This window comes from Aegilops tauschii, chromosome 5, assembly GCF_002575655.3.
Source record: "Aegilops tauschii subsp. strangulata cultivar AL8/78 chromosome 5, Aet v6.0, whole genome shotgun sequence".
Lineage (NCBI taxonomy): Eukaryota > Viridiplantae > Streptophyta > Magnoliopsida > Poales > Poaceae > Aegilops > Aegilops tauschii.
The window spans coordinates 419,775,965-419,794,422 of record NC_053039.3 but is presented as its reverse complement, the minus strand read 5'-3'; the positions used below and the strand labels follow the sequence as shown (position 1 = coordinate 419,794,422).

At 44.7% G+C, this 18,458-nt stretch overlaps 2 protein-coding genes across 2 annotated transcripts; both read left to right on the top strand.

Moving 5' to 3' along the window:
- The first annotated feature begins 2,958 nt into the window (after positions 1 to 2,958).
- Positions 2,959 to 3,527, top strand: LOC109731672 (histone H4). Its single transcript, XM_020290846.4, has one exon. It carries the CDS (start codon positions 3,038 to 3,040, stop codon positions 3,347 to 3,349), a length of 312 nt encoding a protein of 103 aa, XP_020146435.1. The 5' UTR covers positions 2,959 to 3,037; the 3' UTR covers positions 3,350 to 3,527.
- A 12,517-nt stretch (positions 3,528 to 16,044) lies between these two features.
- On the top strand, positions 16,045 to 17,818 carry LOC120964029 (uncharacterized). Its single transcript, XM_045229053.2, has 2 exons — positions 16,045 to 17,437; positions 17,549 to 17,818. The coding sequence occupies exon 1, from the start codon at positions 16,224 to 16,226 to the stop codon at positions 16,674 to 16,676; it is 453 nt and encodes a 150-aa protein (XP_045084988.1). The 5' UTR covers positions 16,045 to 16,223; the 3' UTR covers positions 16,677 to 17,437; positions 17,549 to 17,818.
- The last annotated feature ends 640 nt before the right edge of the window (positions 17,819 to 18,458 follow it).

Below are 18,458 nucleotides of genomic sequence, written 5' to 3'. Positions count from 1 at the left end.
GGCTTCAACCAGAACCTCTCATGGTGGCTCTCAGCCACCTGTTGGACAATAAAGCCTATGGTGTTCGGTTTGTTGCCATGGGAGACACTCACAGGGTGCTCTGGCTGAGGACCTCACTGGGCAAGCACTACTACTAGTGCTCCTTCCTGGTGGTGGTGATGGCGTGCATGATCCTCGAGAACGATAGTGATCGATGACGATGACGCTGAGAATGTACATTTTCTGGTAGCTAGGGCGTGATAAAGTCTTGATGCTGGTCTGCATATTTTGATGAGGTGGTATAGTAACCCCTCATGCCAACGACGAACTTGCGGTGGTAGGAAAACACCCTTTTTTGGATGTGGTGGTAGGATGACACCGTAGTAGTGGTAGGATGAACTTGATATGCCATATGATCATACATGCTTATTGCTTGAACTTGCTTACTGCTTGAACATGCTCACTGCTTGAACTTGCTTGCTGCTTGAACTAGCCTTATGTCTAGTGTGCTCCATTGCTTGTTGCTTGAACTATTGTTCTTCCGCAATGCTAGGACAGTGGTATGTGGTGTTCCACGAGAAAGTTCCAACAACATGCAGATGTTGGTTTTTGTCTGCATTAGCTCAACCAGACTCACTTGGGCCAAGTATGCAAAGTAGAAAAAACGATGCGAGCAACCAAAAAATTCCCTCTGGTCTCCTTCATAAAATTTCCAGCCACACTCCCATTCCATTGGCGCAACACCTCACAACCAAAAGAAAAAGAGAAACGAAGATATGGCGGTGGGGTGGTTGGCACTTTGAGGCATGGACGAGGAATAAGGTGTTGAACAAGTCACATTTTGATCAGAGTTCTAGACTATCATTTATTCCCTCCGTCCCATAATATGGTGTTGAACTAGTGTAAAAAACACTCTTATATTATGAGACGGATAGAGTACTTATGTGGCGAAAGTCATTAGAATTTATATACATCCTAGACGTGTGGGGTGATGTCCATTGATGAGTGCTCATGAGCCATAAAAAGAAAATAGCATAGTAAAGTTTCCGTATCCCAATCTATCTCATGTCACTCAACACCATTCGACTCCGAAACCCACTCTCTCTACTATCTCAACCCCTCATAACAAGCTCGCCTAAAATCATTCGTCAATAATTATACCAAAATTAGGGAAAAATCATGGTGTAAATGTTTTCTTATATTGAATGTGATCGTGTAAATGTTTCATAAAACCAGGCTCACGGATACCGCAATCCATGGCGTCCCATGAGCTCGCTGGCAAGCCTGGCCGTGCCGCCTATGTCCCGCCTCGACACCCTGCATCGTACGACTTCAGTTTCATGTGAGGGTCTGATGGCACCCCCGCTCCCTTCATAGGGGCTTCACCGTCAGTCTTGGGTGTCTCGCGTCTTTGCTACCACTGTCTCATCAACCCCATCTGAAGTGGTCTTGCAACCCGCTCTGGTTGCAGACTACACTGCTGCTAGGCTGCCTGGCGTGGGTTGGGAGCTTTTTCGAGTGAGCGGAGGCTGCTCTGAGTGGACTCTTCCTTGTGCCGGCTATGTTGTAGACTACTCTGGCATCGCACCCTCTTGGTGTGGTTGATTTCATGGGTGGAGGGGAAGCAAACCTCGTTGGTTGTTCTCCCCTCGTGTTAGGCCTTGCCCGTCACCGTTGTCTGATGTGTCGGTTGCCTCTAGGTGCGAGGACATCACCGAGGTTATGGCCCCGGTGTTGCAGATCATGTTCGAGCTAAAGACGATGGGTGGGAATCACTCTTTGGGTATGTCGATGGTACATGTGGACTCACTCGTGGCCTCGACTATGGTTTTGTCGCCACCCACAACACCACTGTCGGAGACCAGTCATGCCATCGTCACCATGGAACATGGAGGTTTGGGCACTGTTGCTTTCCACTCGCTTAAGCCCTTCAACCATGTGGTTCTTGGGAGTGACGAGGTTGTGGCATCAGGTGCATTTGCACCTATTTCTAAGGCTATCTTCGCTAGAAAGTTTCGAGAATCGATCGCTTGATTGGAGATCGCTAACTTTGGATTTGGCAAGTCGGTTCGGTTGCCTTCTAAAGGAGAAGGCAGTCAGGGACAAGAGCAAGAGGGTGTGCGCTAGCCATCGTTCCGGCATTCCCAAAGTAGAAATCATTTGGTAGCAAAAGCAAGAAGAGTGGCGTCATAGGGAAGGCGTCTGTGACTGGTTGATAGATGGTTATCTTCTTTTCGGGTTGTCGTGCATGATGTCTTTGTTGATGTGTTTTCATAGGAGCTCCTTTGCGTAGTTGTATTTCCATAGGTTGTGAGGTTATGCCTGTAGCGGGTTGGGGGCGTTTGTTTGCTTGCTCGGGTGGTTGTGAGGATTCATGTTTTGGGAGTAGTCCGCAGGTGGTCGTGTTGTAACGGTTTTCATTCGGTTTCTATCAATTAACCAGGCAATTCTCATTTGCTTAAATAATCGATGAGGCAAATATTTTGCCATTATTTTTTTAAAGCAAACTTTGCCTCTCCTTTTTGACAATAAATATTTTTTTGAGTCTTGAAAATAAATAATTTTTTTGAGTCTTAATTTTTTTGAGACATTGAACATAAATATATATTTTCTGAGAAGGGAAAATAAATAAATAAGACCAGGCTCGTCGGACCTGATGACATCTCAGGTGCAAAAGCCCGGCCCGAGGATGCCCATTGCCCAGCTCATACGCGTCTGTGCAAGTTTCTGCCTACTGGCACCACCGCAAAAAACGCAACCGAAAAGCACGCGCGCAAATCCCCGCCATCGAAAACCATTCCGCGCCCACCCCTCACCACACCCCCGCCACGTCAACGATCCGCGGCACCCTCCTCCCCCACTCCCGACCATCCATCGGTCATCCAACGGCGGAAATCACGCGTCACGCGGATCGCGGCCACTCGCCAGCCCCCCGAACACCGCGGCTATATAACCAACCTCGCCCCCACATTCCACCACCATCCTCCGCCACAGCCACCACTCCCAACACAGCTCAATCCCACCGGAGAGACAGGCAGAAGCAGCTGCGGCGGCGGAGATGTCGGGCCGCGGCAAGGGCGGCAAGGGGCTGGGGAAGGGCGGCGCCAAGCGCCACCGGAAGGTGCTCCGCGACAACATTCAGGGCATCACGAAGCCGGCGATCCGGCGGCTGGCGCGGCGGGGCGGCGTGAAGCGCATCTCGGGGCTCATCTACGAGGAGACCCGCGGCGTGCTCAAGATCTTCCTCGAGAACGTCATCCGCGACGCCGTCACCTACACCGAGCACGCCCGCCGCAAGACCGTCACCGCCATGGACGTCGTCTACGCGCTCAAGCGCCAGGGCCGCACCCTCTACGGCTTCGGCGGCTAGGCCACCAACGCCGGGCTGCTCCAGCCAGCAACGAGATAAATTATTTCTATAAGGCTAGTAGTATTTGTCTATGGTTCGTGGTCTCTTCGGTGTTGTTTGCTCTGCTCTGTTCCTGCTTGATGTTGGGATCGATGTACTAGTACCAAGACTGAATGAAAATCGAATTTGGAAATTATAATGCCTTCTGCCCTTGATCACACCTGCAATCCTTTGCCCTGTTTGTGTTGATTTGTGCAAGATGCTCAATCTTATCAGTGCGTCCCCAGTTCCCCTTTCAGTGGCTCTGTATCAAACTGTGCACAAATCAAGCTGGCTGTGTTTATTTCTGAAACCTCCCTGCATTTTTGTTCCTCAAACACTACCATTTCGCATCCTGCGTCTGCCTCTGAGGAGGTGAACTTTAGTTCTGCCCATTCATGTGGGGTCTGTCTCTGATAGTGTTCCATCCATGATATTGTGTCAGAATGAAAATACTGTTCGAGATCTACACTGCACATGTCAAAATGCCGTGTTATTAGGTGTACACCATTACCAAGAATGTGATGGAAGATTGCAGTGTGGTTTGCCCCTGAATTCACCTTCAATCTCTTGCTCAGTTGATTTCTATTTCTGCACGATGCTGAATCTTACCAGTTCGTTTCCAATTACCCTTTCCGTGGCTGTGTATCAAATTGCGCCCAAATCAAGCTGTCTGGTTTTGCCTTTACCTACTCTTGTGTAATGGCCATCGCCTTCAATAGAGTCCAGGTAGCCTTGTGACTTGCCTGCATTTTGTGTCTGCCTCTGGTATTACTGTGTTTCATCCATTTATTTTCAGAACGAAAATACAGTTGATAAACTTTGCAGTTCGGCTTGATGCATACAGTAGAAACATGGTTAGCAGATCTGTCAGTTGCTTGCAATCTCAGTGATGATAAAATAACCTTTCTGCATCTAGTACAACATATCATTATCATCGATATCAACTTATTCTGTATCTCTTTTATCTCCGAATACTTCTTTATCCTCATCCATGGCCTACTGCACACAGGGGGATTTATACGAGTATCAGCAACTTGTTACCTAAGCTTCTTTCGTCCTGGCGTTGCTGATGGCAAGTCAGGATTCAGGAGGCAGTGGCATACAACATACTGGCATCTGAAATAAGTGCCGGGTCCAAAAGTTTCTGCTGTGAGCGGTGTTGCCTAGGTTGGAGATGATTATGCTTTGGAAGTGTTGAAATAAACAGCTCGGCAATTGGTGGTCTCGGAGGTACCTGGCGATCGATCGAGATGCGGTTCCGTGTGTCTTTCTAGGATAGGCTCTTTCGCGATGTAGCTCGCTTTGCGTGGTGTTTGTCCTTTGGTCGTGCGGAGTGTGGTGTTCGGGCTATACTCGCTGTTCATATCGAGTGGTAGCTTTCTTGTACCTAATATTCTGTCTTCTATAAAGCTATAATACATCTAACCGTACTCTTAAAATAAAAATAAAATAAACAACTCAGATAACGGATGATGAGCACACGTGTGGACAGTGTCGTGGAAGGCGCTTGTTTGTTGTAGTTGAAGGAAAATGGCTAGGTCGTTGAGAATTTCTTGTTGAGTCTTTGGTTTTTGGTCAGATAGAACATTTGCGTTGTTGCATGCAGCTGCAGCCAGTTATGGAGGGGAACATTTGCTTCCTGGGTACATATGTATCCTATATGGATTTTTTTTAGCAATTCAACAAAAAGTCAAAATTTTAAAAAATATCTTCGAAATAAACTTGACCTTTCATTGTACTAGTGAGAAAAATTCCACAAAAAAAATTCCTCTTTGACTTTTTTCAAAAAAGACAAATTTTCGGTCAAAATAGTAGGAATAGTGACATATAATAGTAACTTTTTTTGTCTTTTCGTTGTGAAGTCAACGTTGGTTTTTTTGTGTGAAAATTTATATACTAGTGCGCAAGTAAGTCAAGTTTAACCAAAAATAGTTTTAAACTATTTTGACTTTTTGTTTAATTATTTTACAAAAAATTCTTCATAGTGGGTGTACATACATGCGGGAGCCAAAGGGTATTTTTTTTGCATGGTAATACGTGTCTCATTTATATCATAAATATCAAATTACAAGTCACGTAAAGACCGACATAAAAAACGAAAAGATAGCAGAACATTGCTAAGCTTGACACCAACGTCCATCACCTGCCTCCGGCACCGCTACAACAACCACCAAAGAAGAAAAATAACGGATCACCTCCTCACCCGAGCTCGATGCGGCTCCAGCGTTGATATATAACTTTGTGGACCTCCAAGGTGGCTCACCGATCAGTACGTAAATTTTCCAGGTTGTCCTAGTTTTTCAGGATTTTTGGAGTTCCAGAAGTTTTCGAACAAATCTGATTACTACAGACTGTTCTGTTTTTGACAGATTCTGTTTTTCGTTGTGTTGTTTGCTTATTTTGATGAATCTATGACTAGTAATGGAGTTTATGAACCATAGAGAAGTTGAAATACAGTAGGTTTAACACCAATATAAATAAAGAATGAGTTCATTATAGTACTTTGAAGTGGTATTTTGTTTTATTTCGCTAACGGAGCTCACGAGATTTTCTGTTAAGTTTTGTGTTGTGAAGTTTTTAAGTTTTGGGTAAAGATTTAATGGATTATGGAACAAGGATTGGCAAAAGCCTAAGCTTGGGGATGCCCAAGGCACCCCAAGGTAAAATTTAAGGATAACCAAAAGCCTAAGCTTGGGGATGCCCCGGAAGGCATCCCCTCTTTCGTCTTCGTCCATCGGTAACTTTACTTGATGCTATATTTTTATTCACCACATGATATGTGTTTTGCTTGGAGCGTCTTGTATGATTTGAGTCTTTACTTTTTAGTTTACCACTTTCATCCTTGCTGAATACACTTTTGAGAGAGACACACATGATTCGGAATTTATTAGAATACTCTATGTGCTTCACTTATATCTTTTGAGCTATATAATTTTTGCTCTAGTGCTTCACTTATATCTTTTAGAGCATGGTGGTGGTTTTGTTTTATAGAAATTATTGTTCTCTCATGCCTCACTTATATTATTTTGAGAGTCCTACAAAACAGCATGGTGATTTGCTTAAATTGTCAAATTAGTCCTAATATGATAGGCATCCAAGATTAATAAAAACTTTCTTATAAGTGCGTTGAATACTAAGAGAAGTTTGATGCTTGATGACTGTTTTGAGATATGGAGGTAGTGATATTAAAGTTGTGCTAGTTGAGTAATTGTGAATTTGATAAATACTTGTGTTGAAGTTTGCAAGTCCCGTAGCATGCACGTATGGTAAACGGTGTGTAACAAATTTGAAACATGAGGTGTTCTTTGCTTGTCCTCCTTATGAGTGGCGGTCGGGGACGAACGATGGTCTTTTCCTACTAATCTATCCCCCTAGGAGCATGCGCGTAGTGCTTGATTTTTGATGACTTGTAGATTTTTGCAATAAGTATGTGAGTTCTTTATGACTAATGTTGAGTCCATGGATTATATGCACTCTCACCCTTCCATCATCGCTAGCCTCTTCGGTACCGTGCATTGCCCTTTCTCACCTTGAGAGTTGGTGCAAACTTCGCCGGTGCATCCAAACCCCGTGATACGATACGCTCTATCACACATAAACCTCCTTATATCTTCCTCAAAACAGCAACCATACCTACCTATTATGGCATTTCCATAGCCATTCTGAGATATATTGGCATGCAACTTTCCACCGTTCCGTTTATCATGACACGCTTCATCATTGTCATATTGCCTTGCATGATCATGTAGTTGACATCGTATTTGTGGCAAAGCCACCACACATATTATTTCATACATGTCACTCTTGATTCATTGCCCATTCCGGTACACCGCCGGAGGCATTCATATAGAGTTATACTTTGTTCTAGTATCGAGTTGTAATCATTGAGTTGTAAATAAATAAAAGTGTGATGATCATTATTCATAGAGCATTGTCCCCAAAAAAAGAGAAAGGCCAAATAAAAAAAAGAAAATAAAAAGGGGCAATGCTACTATCCTTTTTTCCACACTTGTGCTTCAAAGTAGCACCATGATCTTTATGGTAGAGAGTCTCTTGTTTTGTCACTTTCATATACTAGTGGGAATTTTTCATTATAGAACTTGGCTTGTATATTCCAACAATGGGCTTCCTCAAATGCCCTAGGTCTTCGAGAGCAAGCAAGTTGGATGCACACCCACTTAGTTTTTTTGTTGAGCTTTCATACATTTATAGCTCTAGTGCATCCATTGCATGGCAATCCCTACCCCTTGCATTGACATCAATTGATGGGCATCTCCCTAGCCCGTTGATTAGCCGCGTCAATGTGAGACTTTCTCCTTTTTTGTCTTCTCCACATAACCCCCATCATCATATTCTATTCCACCCATAGTGCTATATCCATGGCTCACGCTCATATATTGCGTGAAAATTGAAAAAAGTTTGAGACTAAAGTATGAAACAATTGCTTGGCTTGTCATCGGGGTTGTGCATGATGAGAGCATTCTTGTGTGACGAAAATGGAGCATGACCAAACTATATGATTTTGTAGGGATGAACTTTCTTTGGCCATGTTATTTTGAGATGACATAATTGCTTAGTTAGTATGCTTGAAGTATTATTACTCTTATGTCAATATTAAACTTTTATCTTGAATCTTTCGGATCTGAATATTCATGCCACAAATAAGAGAATTAGATTGAAAATTATGCTAAGTAGCATTCCACATCAAAAATTCTGTTTTTATCATTTACCTACTCGAGGATGAGCAGGAATTAAGCTTGGGGATGCTTGATACGTCTCCAACGTATCTATAATTTTTGATTGTTCCATGCTATTATATATTCTGTTTTGGATGTTTAATGGGCTTTATTATAAACTTCTATATTATTTTTGGGACTAACCTATTAACCGCAGGCCCAGCCCAAATTGTTGTTTTTTTGCCTATTTCAGTGTTTTGAAGGAAAATGATATCAAACGGAGTCCAAACGGAATGAAACCTTCAGGAACGTGATTTTCGGAACAAACGTGATCCAGAGGACTTGGAGTGGACGTCAAGCAATCAACGAGGAGGCCATGAGGCAGGAAGGCACGCCTGCCCCCTAGGCGTGCCCCCACCCTCGTGGGCCCTTCGTAGCTCTCCTGACCGACCTCTTTCGCCTATATATACTCATATACCATGGAAACATCAGATACGGAGCCAAAACCCTATTTCCACCACCGCAACCTTCTGTACCCGTGAGATCCCATCTTGGGGCCTTTTCCGGCGCTCCGCCGGAGGGAGCATTGATCACGGAGGGCTTCTACATCAACACCATAGCCTCTCCGATGATGTGTGAGTAGTTTACCTCAGACCTTCGGGTCCATAGTTATTAGCTAGATGGCTTCTTCTCTCTCTTTGGATCTCAATACAAAGTTCTCCTCGATTCTCTTGGAGATCTATTCGATGTAACTCTTCTTTTGCGGTGTGTTTGTCGAGATCCGATGAATTGTGGGTTTATGATCAAGATTATCTATGAACAATATTTGAATCTTCTCTGAATTCTTTTATGTATGATTGGTTATCTTTGCAAGCCTCTTCGAATTATCAGTTTGGTTTGCCCTACTAGATTGACCTTTCTTGCAATGGGAGAAGTGCTTAGCTTTGGTTTCAATCATGCGGTGCTCGATCCCAGTGACAGCAGGGGAAACGACACGTATTGTATTATTGCCATCGAGGATAAAAAGATGGGTTTATATCATATTGCATGAGTTTATCCCTCTACATCATGTCATCTTGCTTAAAGCGTTACTCCGTTCTTATGAACTTAATACTCTAGATGCATCCTGGATAGCGGTCGATGTGTGGAGTAATAGTAGTAGATGCAGGCAGAAGTCGGTCTACTTGTCACGGACGTGATGCCTATATATATGATCATACCTAGATATTCTCATAACTATGCTCAATTCTATCAATTGCTCGACAGTAATTCGTTTACCCACCATAATACTTATGCTCTTGAGAGAAGCCACTAGTGAAACCTATGGCCCTTGGGTCTATTTTCCATCATATTAATCTACCGTTATTTCTATTACCGTTTTGCAATCTTTACTTTCACTCTTTATCATAAAAATACCAAAAATATTATCTTATCATCTCTATCAGATCTCACTTTTGCAAGTGGCCGTGAAGGGATTGACAACCCCTTTATCGCGTTGGTTGCAAGGTTCTTATTTGTTGTGTGTAGGTGCGTGGGACTTGAGCGTGGTCTCCTACTGGATTGATACCTTGGTTCTCAAAAACTGAGGGAAATACTTACGCTACTTTACTGCATCACCCTTTCCTCTTGAAGGGAAAACCAACGCAGTGCTCAAGAGGTAGCAAGAAGGATTTCTGGCACCGTTGTCGGGGAGTCTACGCACAAGTCAAGACAAAGCAAGTACCCATCACAAACTCTTATTCCCCGCATTACATTATGTGCCATTTGCCTCTCGTTTTCCTCTCCCCCACTTCACCCTTCGCCTTTTCTTAGCCCTTCTTCCATTCGTCTTTTCGTTTGCCTTGATGTCTTACTTGGCTCGTTTGCTCTTTTGGTTGGAATAATTCTGTATTTATTGCTAAACAGAGAACCTAAGATCTATGGATCCTCATCCGCTTGCCAATCTTTTTAAGAGATCCAATTATGATGAACCAATTTCTAGTGATTTGAGTGCACTAGATTATCTTTATGAGGTTTTGCTTGAAATTCGTGAATCTGAAAATTGTGATGAAGAAATTTATGAAGAGATTCATGATAGCTCCTTGAATAAAAAGCATGATTGCAATGATTTTACTATAAATTCTCTTGATGTCAGTTGTGCTAATAATATGCAAAACCCTAAGCTTGGGGATGCTAGTTTTGCTATGTCTACTACTTGTTGCAATGATCATGATTGGGGTGATTCTTCTTATGATCTTGAAAATTTATTTAAGCCCCATGATGAATATGAGATGGATAATAGTGTTTGAAATAATATTGAAAATGGGTTTGGAAGAGTGTCAACTTTAGATCCACATATTTGGAGAATGTTCAATCTTATGGTATTTTTGATAAAAATGGGTTTGGAGAGGTCATGACTTTAGTTAATGATAATCCCACTATTTTGGAAGAGTGTCAACTTCGCATGCATGTGGATCGTGTTGAGAATATGTTTTGTGATAGCTATTTTGTTGAATTTTCCTATGATCCTACATGTAATTATTATGAGAAAGGAAAATATGGTTGTAGAAATTTTCATGTTACTAAATTACCTCTCGTCATGTTGAGATTGCTATTGTTTCTTTCCGCTTCCTTGCATATGCTAGTTTTTGCTTGCCTTGATAATTTGTTCGCCCATAAGATGCCTATGCATAGGAAGTATGTTAGACTTAGATGTGTTTGTCACGTGTTTTATGATGCTCTCTTTGCGCTTCAATTCTTGTCTTTCATGTGAGCATCATCGAAATCTCAATGCCTAGCTAAAAGGCTTTAAAGAAAAGTGCTTGTTGGGAGACAACCCAATATATTTCCTTTCTGTTTTTGAATAAATCTTTGATCTAGCCTCTGGTTAGATTTGTTTTTATGTTTTAATTAGTGTTTGTGCCAAGTTAAACCTATAGGATCTTCTTGGATGATAGTTATTTGATCTTGCTGAAAAATTCCAGAAACTTTCTGTTCACGAATATAATTGGTTAAACTCACTAGAACGTGATAAATTACCGATTCCTTTTGCAGTAGATCAATACGTAAATTTTCCAGGTTTTCCTAGATTTTCAGGATTTTTGGAGTTCCAGAAGTTTTCGAACAAATCTGATTACTACAGACTGTTCTGTTTTTGACAGATTCTGTTTTTCGTTGTGTTGTTTGCTTATTTTGATGAATCTATGGCTAGTAATGGAGTTTATGAACCATAGAGAAGTTGGAATACAGTAGGTTTAACACTAATATAAATAAAGAATGAGTTCATTACAGTACTTTGAAGTGGTATTTTGTTTTATTTCGCTAATGGAGCTCACGAGATTTTCTGTTAAGTTTTGTGTTGTGAAGTTTTCAAGTTTTTGGGTAAAGATTTGATGGATTATGGAACAAGGATTGGCAAAAGCCTAAGCTTGGGGATGCCCAAGGCACCCCAAGTTAAAATTCAAGGATAACCAAAAGCCTAAGCTTGGGGATGCCCCGGAAGGCATCCCCTCTTTCGTCTTCGTCCATCGGTAACTTTACTTGATGCTATATTTTTATTCACCACATGATATGTGTTTTGCTTGGAGCGTCTTGTATGATTTGAGTCTTTGCTTTTTAGTTTACCACTTTCATCCTCGCTGAATACACTTTTGAGAGAGACACACATGATTCGGAATTTATTAGAATACTCTATGTGCTTCACTTATATCTTTTGAGCTATATAATTTTTGCTCTAGTGCTTCACTTATATCTTTTAGAGCATGGTGGTGGTTTTGTTTTATAGAAATTATTGTTCTCTCATGCCTCACTTATATTATTTTGAGAGTCCTACAAAACAGCATGGTGATTTGCTTAAATTGTCAAATTAGTCCTAATATGATAGGCATCCAAGATTAAGAAAAACTTTCTTATAAGTGCGTTGAATACTAAGAGAAGTTTGATGCTTGATGACTGTTTTGAGATATGGAGGTAGTGATATTAAAGTTGTGCTAGTTGAGTAATTGTGAATTTGAGAAATACCTGTGTTGAAGTTTGCAAGTCCCGTAGCATGCACGTATGGTAAACGTTGTGTAACAAATTTGAAACATGAGGTGTTCTTTGATTGTCCTCCTTATGAGTGGCGGTCGGGGACGAACGATGGTATTTTCCTACCAATCTATCCCCCTAGGAGCATGCGCGTAGTGCTTGATTTTTGATGACTTGTAGATTTTTGCAATAAGTATGTGAGTTCTTTATGACTAATGTTGAGTCCACGGATTATACGCACTCTCACCCTTCCATCATTGCTAGCCTATTCGGTACCGTGCATTGCCCTTTCTCACCTTGAGAGTTGGTGCAAACTTCGCTGGTGCATCCAAACCCCGTGATACGATACGCTCTATCACACATAAACCTCCTTATATCTTCCTCAAAACAGCCACCATACTTACCTATTATGGCATTTCCATAGCCATTCTGAGATATATTGGCATGCAACTTTCCACCGTTCCGTTTATCATGACACGCTTCATCATTGTCATATTGCCTTGCATGATCATGTAGTTGACATCGTATTTGTGGCAAAGCCACCATGCATATTATTTCATACATGTCACTCTTGATTCATTGCCCATCCCGGTACACCGCCGGAGGCATTCATATAGAGTCATAATTTGTTCTAGTTTCGAGTTGTAATCATTGAGTTGTAAATAAATAAAAGTGTGATGATCATCATTCATAGAGCATTGTCCCCCCCCCCCCCAAAAGAGAAAGGCCAAATAAAAAAAAGAAAGGCCAAAAAAAGAAAATAAAAAGGGGCAATGCTACTATCCTTTTTTACACATTTGTGCTTCAAAGTAGCACCATGATCTTTATGATAGAGAGTCTCTTGTTTTGTCACTTTCATATACTAGTGGGAATTTTTCATTATAGAACTTGGCTTGTATATTCCAACAATGGGCTTCCTCAAATGCCCTATGTCTTCGTGAGCAAGCAAGTTGGATGCACACCCATTTAGTTTCTTTTGTTGAGCTTTCATACATTTATAGCTCTAGTGCATCCTTTGCATGGCAATCCCTACTCCTTGCATTGACATCAATTGTTGGGCATCTCCCTAGCCCGTTGATTAGCCGCGTCAATGTGAGACTTTCTCCTTTTTTGTCTTCTCTACATAACCCCCACCATCATATTCTATTCCACCCATAGTGCTATATCCATGGCTCACGCTCATATATTGCGTGAAAGTTGAAAAAAGTTTGAGATTACTAAAGTATGAAACAATTGCTTGGCTTGTCATCGGGGTTGTGCATGATGAGAGCATTCTTGTGTGACGAAAATGGAGCATGACCAAACTATATGATTTTGTAGGGATGAACTTTCTTTGGCCTTGTTATTTTGAGAAGACATAATTGCTTAGTTAGTATGCTTGAAGTATTATTACTCGTATGTCAATATTAAACTTTTATCTTGAATCTTTCGGATCTGAATATTCATGCCATAAATAAGAGAATTAGATTGAAAATTATGCTAAGTAGCATTCCACATCAAAAATTCTGTTGTTATCATTTACCTACTCGAGGACGAGCAGGAATTAAGCTTGGGGATGCTTGATACGTCTCCAACGTATCTATAATTTTTGATTGTTCCATGCTATTATATATTCTGTTTTGGATGTTTAATGAGCTTTATTATACACTTTTATATTATTTTTGGGACTAACCTATTAACCGGAGGCCCAACCCAAATTGCTGTTTTTTTGCCTATTTCAGTGTTTCGAAGGAAAAGGATATCAAACGGAGTCCAAACGGAATGAAACCTTTGGGAACGTGATTTTCGGAACAAACGTGATCCAGGGACTTGGAGTGGACGTCAAGCAATCAACGAGGAGGCCATGAGGCAGGGAGGCGCGCCTGCCCCCTAGGCGCGCCCCCACCCTCGTGGGCCCCTCGTAGCTCTCCTGACCGACCTCTTTCGCCTATATATACTCATATACCCTGAAAACATCATATACAGAGCCAAAACCCTATTTCCACCGCCGCAACCTTCTGTACCCGTGAGATCCCATCTTGGGGCCTTTTCCGGCGCTCCGCCGGAGGGGGCATTGATCACGGAGGGCTTCTACATCAACACCATAGCCTCTCCGATGATGTGTGAGTAGTTTACCTCAGACCTTCGGGTCCATAGTTATTAGCTAGATGGCTTCTTCTCTCTCTTTGGATCTCAATACAAAGTTCTCCTCGATTCTCTTGAAGATCTATTCGATGTAACTCTTCTTTTGCGGTGTGTTTATCGAGATCCGATGAATTGTGGGTTTATGATCAAGATTATCTATGAACAATATTTGAATCTTCTCTGAATTCTTTTATGTATGATTGGTTATCTTTGCAAGTCTATTTGAATTATCAGTTTGGTTTGGCCTACTAGATTAATCTTTCTTGCAATGGGAGAAGTGCTTAGCTTTGGGTTCAATCATGCGGTGCTCGATCCCAGTGACAGCAGGGGAACGACACGTATTGTATTGTTGCCATCGAGGATAAAAAGATGGGGTTTATATTATATTGCATGAGTTTATCCCTCTACATCATGTCATCTTGCTTAAAGCGTTACTCCGTTCTTATGAACTTAATACTCTAGATGCATGCTGGATCGGGCGATGTGTGGAGTAATAGTAGTAGATGCAGGCAGGAGTCGGTCTACTTGTCACGGACGTGATGCCTATATACATGATCATACCTAGATATTCTCATAACTATGCTCAATTCTATCAATTGCTCGACAGTAATTCGTTTACCCACCGTAATACTTATGCTCTTGAGAGAAGCCACTAGTGAAACCTATGGTCCCCGGGTCTATTTTCCATCGTATTAATATAACGTTATTTCTATTACCGTTTTGCAATCTTTACTTTCACTCTTTATCATAAAAATACCAAAAATATTATATTATCATCTCTATCAGATCTCACTTTTGCAAGTGGCCGTGAAGGGATTGAGAACTCCTTTATCATGTTGGTTGCAAGGTTCTTATTTGTTTGTGTAGGTGCGTGGGACTTGAGCGTGGTCTCCTACTGGATTGATACCTTGGTTCTAAAAAACTGAGGGAAATACTTACGCTAGTTTACTGCATCACCCTTTCCTCTTCAAGGGAAAACCAACGCAGTGCTCAAGAGGTAGCACCAGCCCGCAGGCACTGCCATGTGGGCCCAAGGTTGAAAACATCATGGGACCCGCTCCAGCCTGCCTCTGCATGTTTTTATTTCCACAATAGCTACTTGTAAGTCGCATCAAAATAAAATTCGGGTCAGTTGATTTTGGAAGGAAGGAAGAAGCCGCCGGAGAAAAGGAAGAAGCAGTCGCCAACTCGCCGAAGAAGGTCTCTAGGTCTATTTTAGGGTGGCAGTCGACCCCAATATCTATCTTAGGGTGGCAGGCTACCCCATTATCTATCTTAGGGGGTGGGGGTAGGGATGCAGGTCGTCGGAAAAAAATGATGCATGGTCGGGGTTAGAGGGATGGCCGGGGGCAACGGTAGCACCATGGTGGGCGGCGATTGAAAGAAGGATGGGGCGGCGAAGCTGACGCGGGAGCGCCTCCGGCCACGGGTGGCGGCAGCAGGCGGTTAGGCTGTGATGGCTCGGCGGTTCACAGATAGAAGATGAACAATGATCCGTTTTGGTGGTTGAAGAAGCCCATCTAGCCATGCATCTTGCATTCGACGGTTCATAACGGTTCCGGCGACCCAAATTGCATTTTCAGTCACTTGACATCTAGCCAGTCTCTTTTACTTTTATTTTGGCAAATGCATACGACCAAAATGGGTGGAGTTTTTTTTTTTGCGGGAAAAATGGGTGGAGTTCTGTCCTAAAAAAAGAAGGGTGGAGTTCTTGAATCCCCTCTGTTTTAAGTGTCGAACCGAGTAACCGACCTAGCGACGCCATGGAGCAGGGACGCAACCAACCAGCCAACCGAGCTAGTGGCCAGCAGTGTATACCCTAGGTCGGGTTGGTGCGTCCCGGTGCAACCGTCGGCACCAAACAAACAGAGCCGTTGCTTTGCCCGTTCTGGTTCAACCACTCTAGCTCCCGTCACTCTCACTGCACTGCCGCCCCACCTGAGCTGACCACCCCCATATAACTGATCCCGCTGACACCGTGACACGGCAACGCACTCCCAAGCACGTACGGGAACCAGCCAGCTCGCGCGCTAGCTCGGGTGTCAGTCATGCCGATGCCAGCGCCCGCGGGGAGCGGGTGGCCACGCCAGGGCGAGCACGCCGCGCGGTGCCGGCAGCGCGAGGAGTACGCGGCGCGCCGGGCGCTGTTCCTGCAGACCTACCGGCTGTCCGCGCCCGGCGAGGACGACGACGAGGAGGCGGCCGCGGCCACGGGGCTGCGCGGGCGGGCGGCGCGTCTGCTGCGCGAGGCCCGGGTCGCCGGGAGGGCCGCGGCCGCGCGTGCGGCGTGCCGGGCGTGGGTGGCCGGCAGGGCGTCGGCCGCCGGTGCGGCGTCCCGTGCGCGGTCGTGGCTCGGGGCGGGGCTGGGCAGTGCGTGGCGCGGGTGGACGCGAAGGCCCCTGCTGCGCGCGCGCGCGCACGGGCACGGCCACCTCCACCACCGGTCCTCCTTGCTCGGGTGCTTCGGCGGCAGGTACCGCTACCTGCAGGGCTTCGCGTGACGAGCGCACCGTGCCCGCGCGGCGCGGTGGCGTGGACACGTACTCACACAGCACCGTACGAGCTACAGTATAAGTACATACTTGCATGTCCGTGTACCGCAGTACCGGTGCACCGTGCGCGCACGTGGTCCAGAGCGCGACCACGGCAGGGAAAATGGGCAACGCACATGCGATCGGGGAGCTGCACGTGGTATGGTTAAAAGACATTTTTTGTTTGCGACGAGAATGTATGCTACGGTTAAGACCTGAATTGAAAAGAAAACGAAAAGTTGATTGATCTGCCAAGCAGTCGCCGGCCTATCTGTGAGTCTCGCTGATCGCACGTTTGACTCGCGGTTGGCACTCGCCGATACACAAGCACCAGCCTCTCAAGCCGACCCAGCGCTTCTCACCACACTACGATCGACAAAGATACGGTGACACCGCCCGAGACGTGCCGGCCGGCCCGATCGACTGGCAATGAGCAGCAGCGCGGCCTCCTCTTCCTCCTCTCCGCCGCTGACGCCGCCGTCGCCGCTGCCGGTCAGCGTCGGCCCGGGACGCCGGCCGTACGCATTCACGCCGTCCCCGTCCGCGTCGCCGCCCTTCTCCCCGCGTGACTTCGACGCCTCGTCGTCGCCGTCGCCGTCGCCGCTGCTAGCGCGGCGGGCGGTGCGGTCCGAGCCGCGGCTGCTGCATTACTCCGCTTTCTCCATGGACGCCGCCGCGTCCGCTCGTCGGGAGCAGCCGCCGAGAAGACGGTTCGATCTCGGAGCATGGTGGTAAGTTCCTGACGGACAAGCGCTCCAACACCTACCATTGTCGTGTTCATTTGGACTTTTGGATCAGTGGTTAAATTACGTCGCCGGGTTTCGTGTGTGTTGTGGTTGCAGTTTTGAGTGGGTGCTGATGCTGGTGCGCTGCTGCTGCTGCTCCTGGAGGCCGGCGTCCAGGCAGCAACTCTGCTAGTCGACGATGAGATGCGACTGCGATGCCGTTCATCCCTGCAAATATGTGCCAAGCTTGGTGTGGCTGTTTATTCACGAGTGTTATGACTTTGCTTTGTCGTTGTTGCGTTTGCGTCACTGTCCGTGCAGAAAATGTTACGGTAACGGTAATCATAACCAGCGAACATTCGCCGCAATTTTTGGGCGAAAACATAAGTGGCGGAGTTGCCATGCCCACTAACTAAAATCGTCATGCTCGCTAGCACAAAATGGCGTAAAAAAAAACATTCACAAATGTCATCAGTCTCACCAAGGTAGTCCCTAACGACATGGCCTGAGCCAACCACTCGGCTTTGGACATCGACTGCGCCGTCAACATTGACTGCAACCCAACCGAGGTGGCTAGTAGGGTGTTGGCGACTCCCTCCTGGATCATTCTGGCATAGAGGGAGCTCGAGGGTCGCCACGATCTCATCAACCAGTGCAATAGATCGCATCGGCTGGAAGCCTTCTTCCCCACGAGTGAACTTGTTCATGCTTGACCAAATGCACCACATCATGGTAACAAACACCCCCAACATCTTCTTTCTTGATCAGGTCCGAGGCAAGAACATCCCCAACCCCCATCGCATGATGGGGCCGAGGGAGCTTCATGCCTCTGTGCTGAAGAAGCGCCTTCCCGAACCGTTTTGTATGGCCACAAGTGATCATCACATGATAAAGACTTCCATTTGTGTATTCGCAGAGTGTGCACTTTGAGGTTTTTTTTTGCAACATGACGACGCATGAGTTCATCAAAACAAGGAAGCATGTTCTTTAGTACCCGCCAACAAAAATCAGCAAAATATCTGAGTTT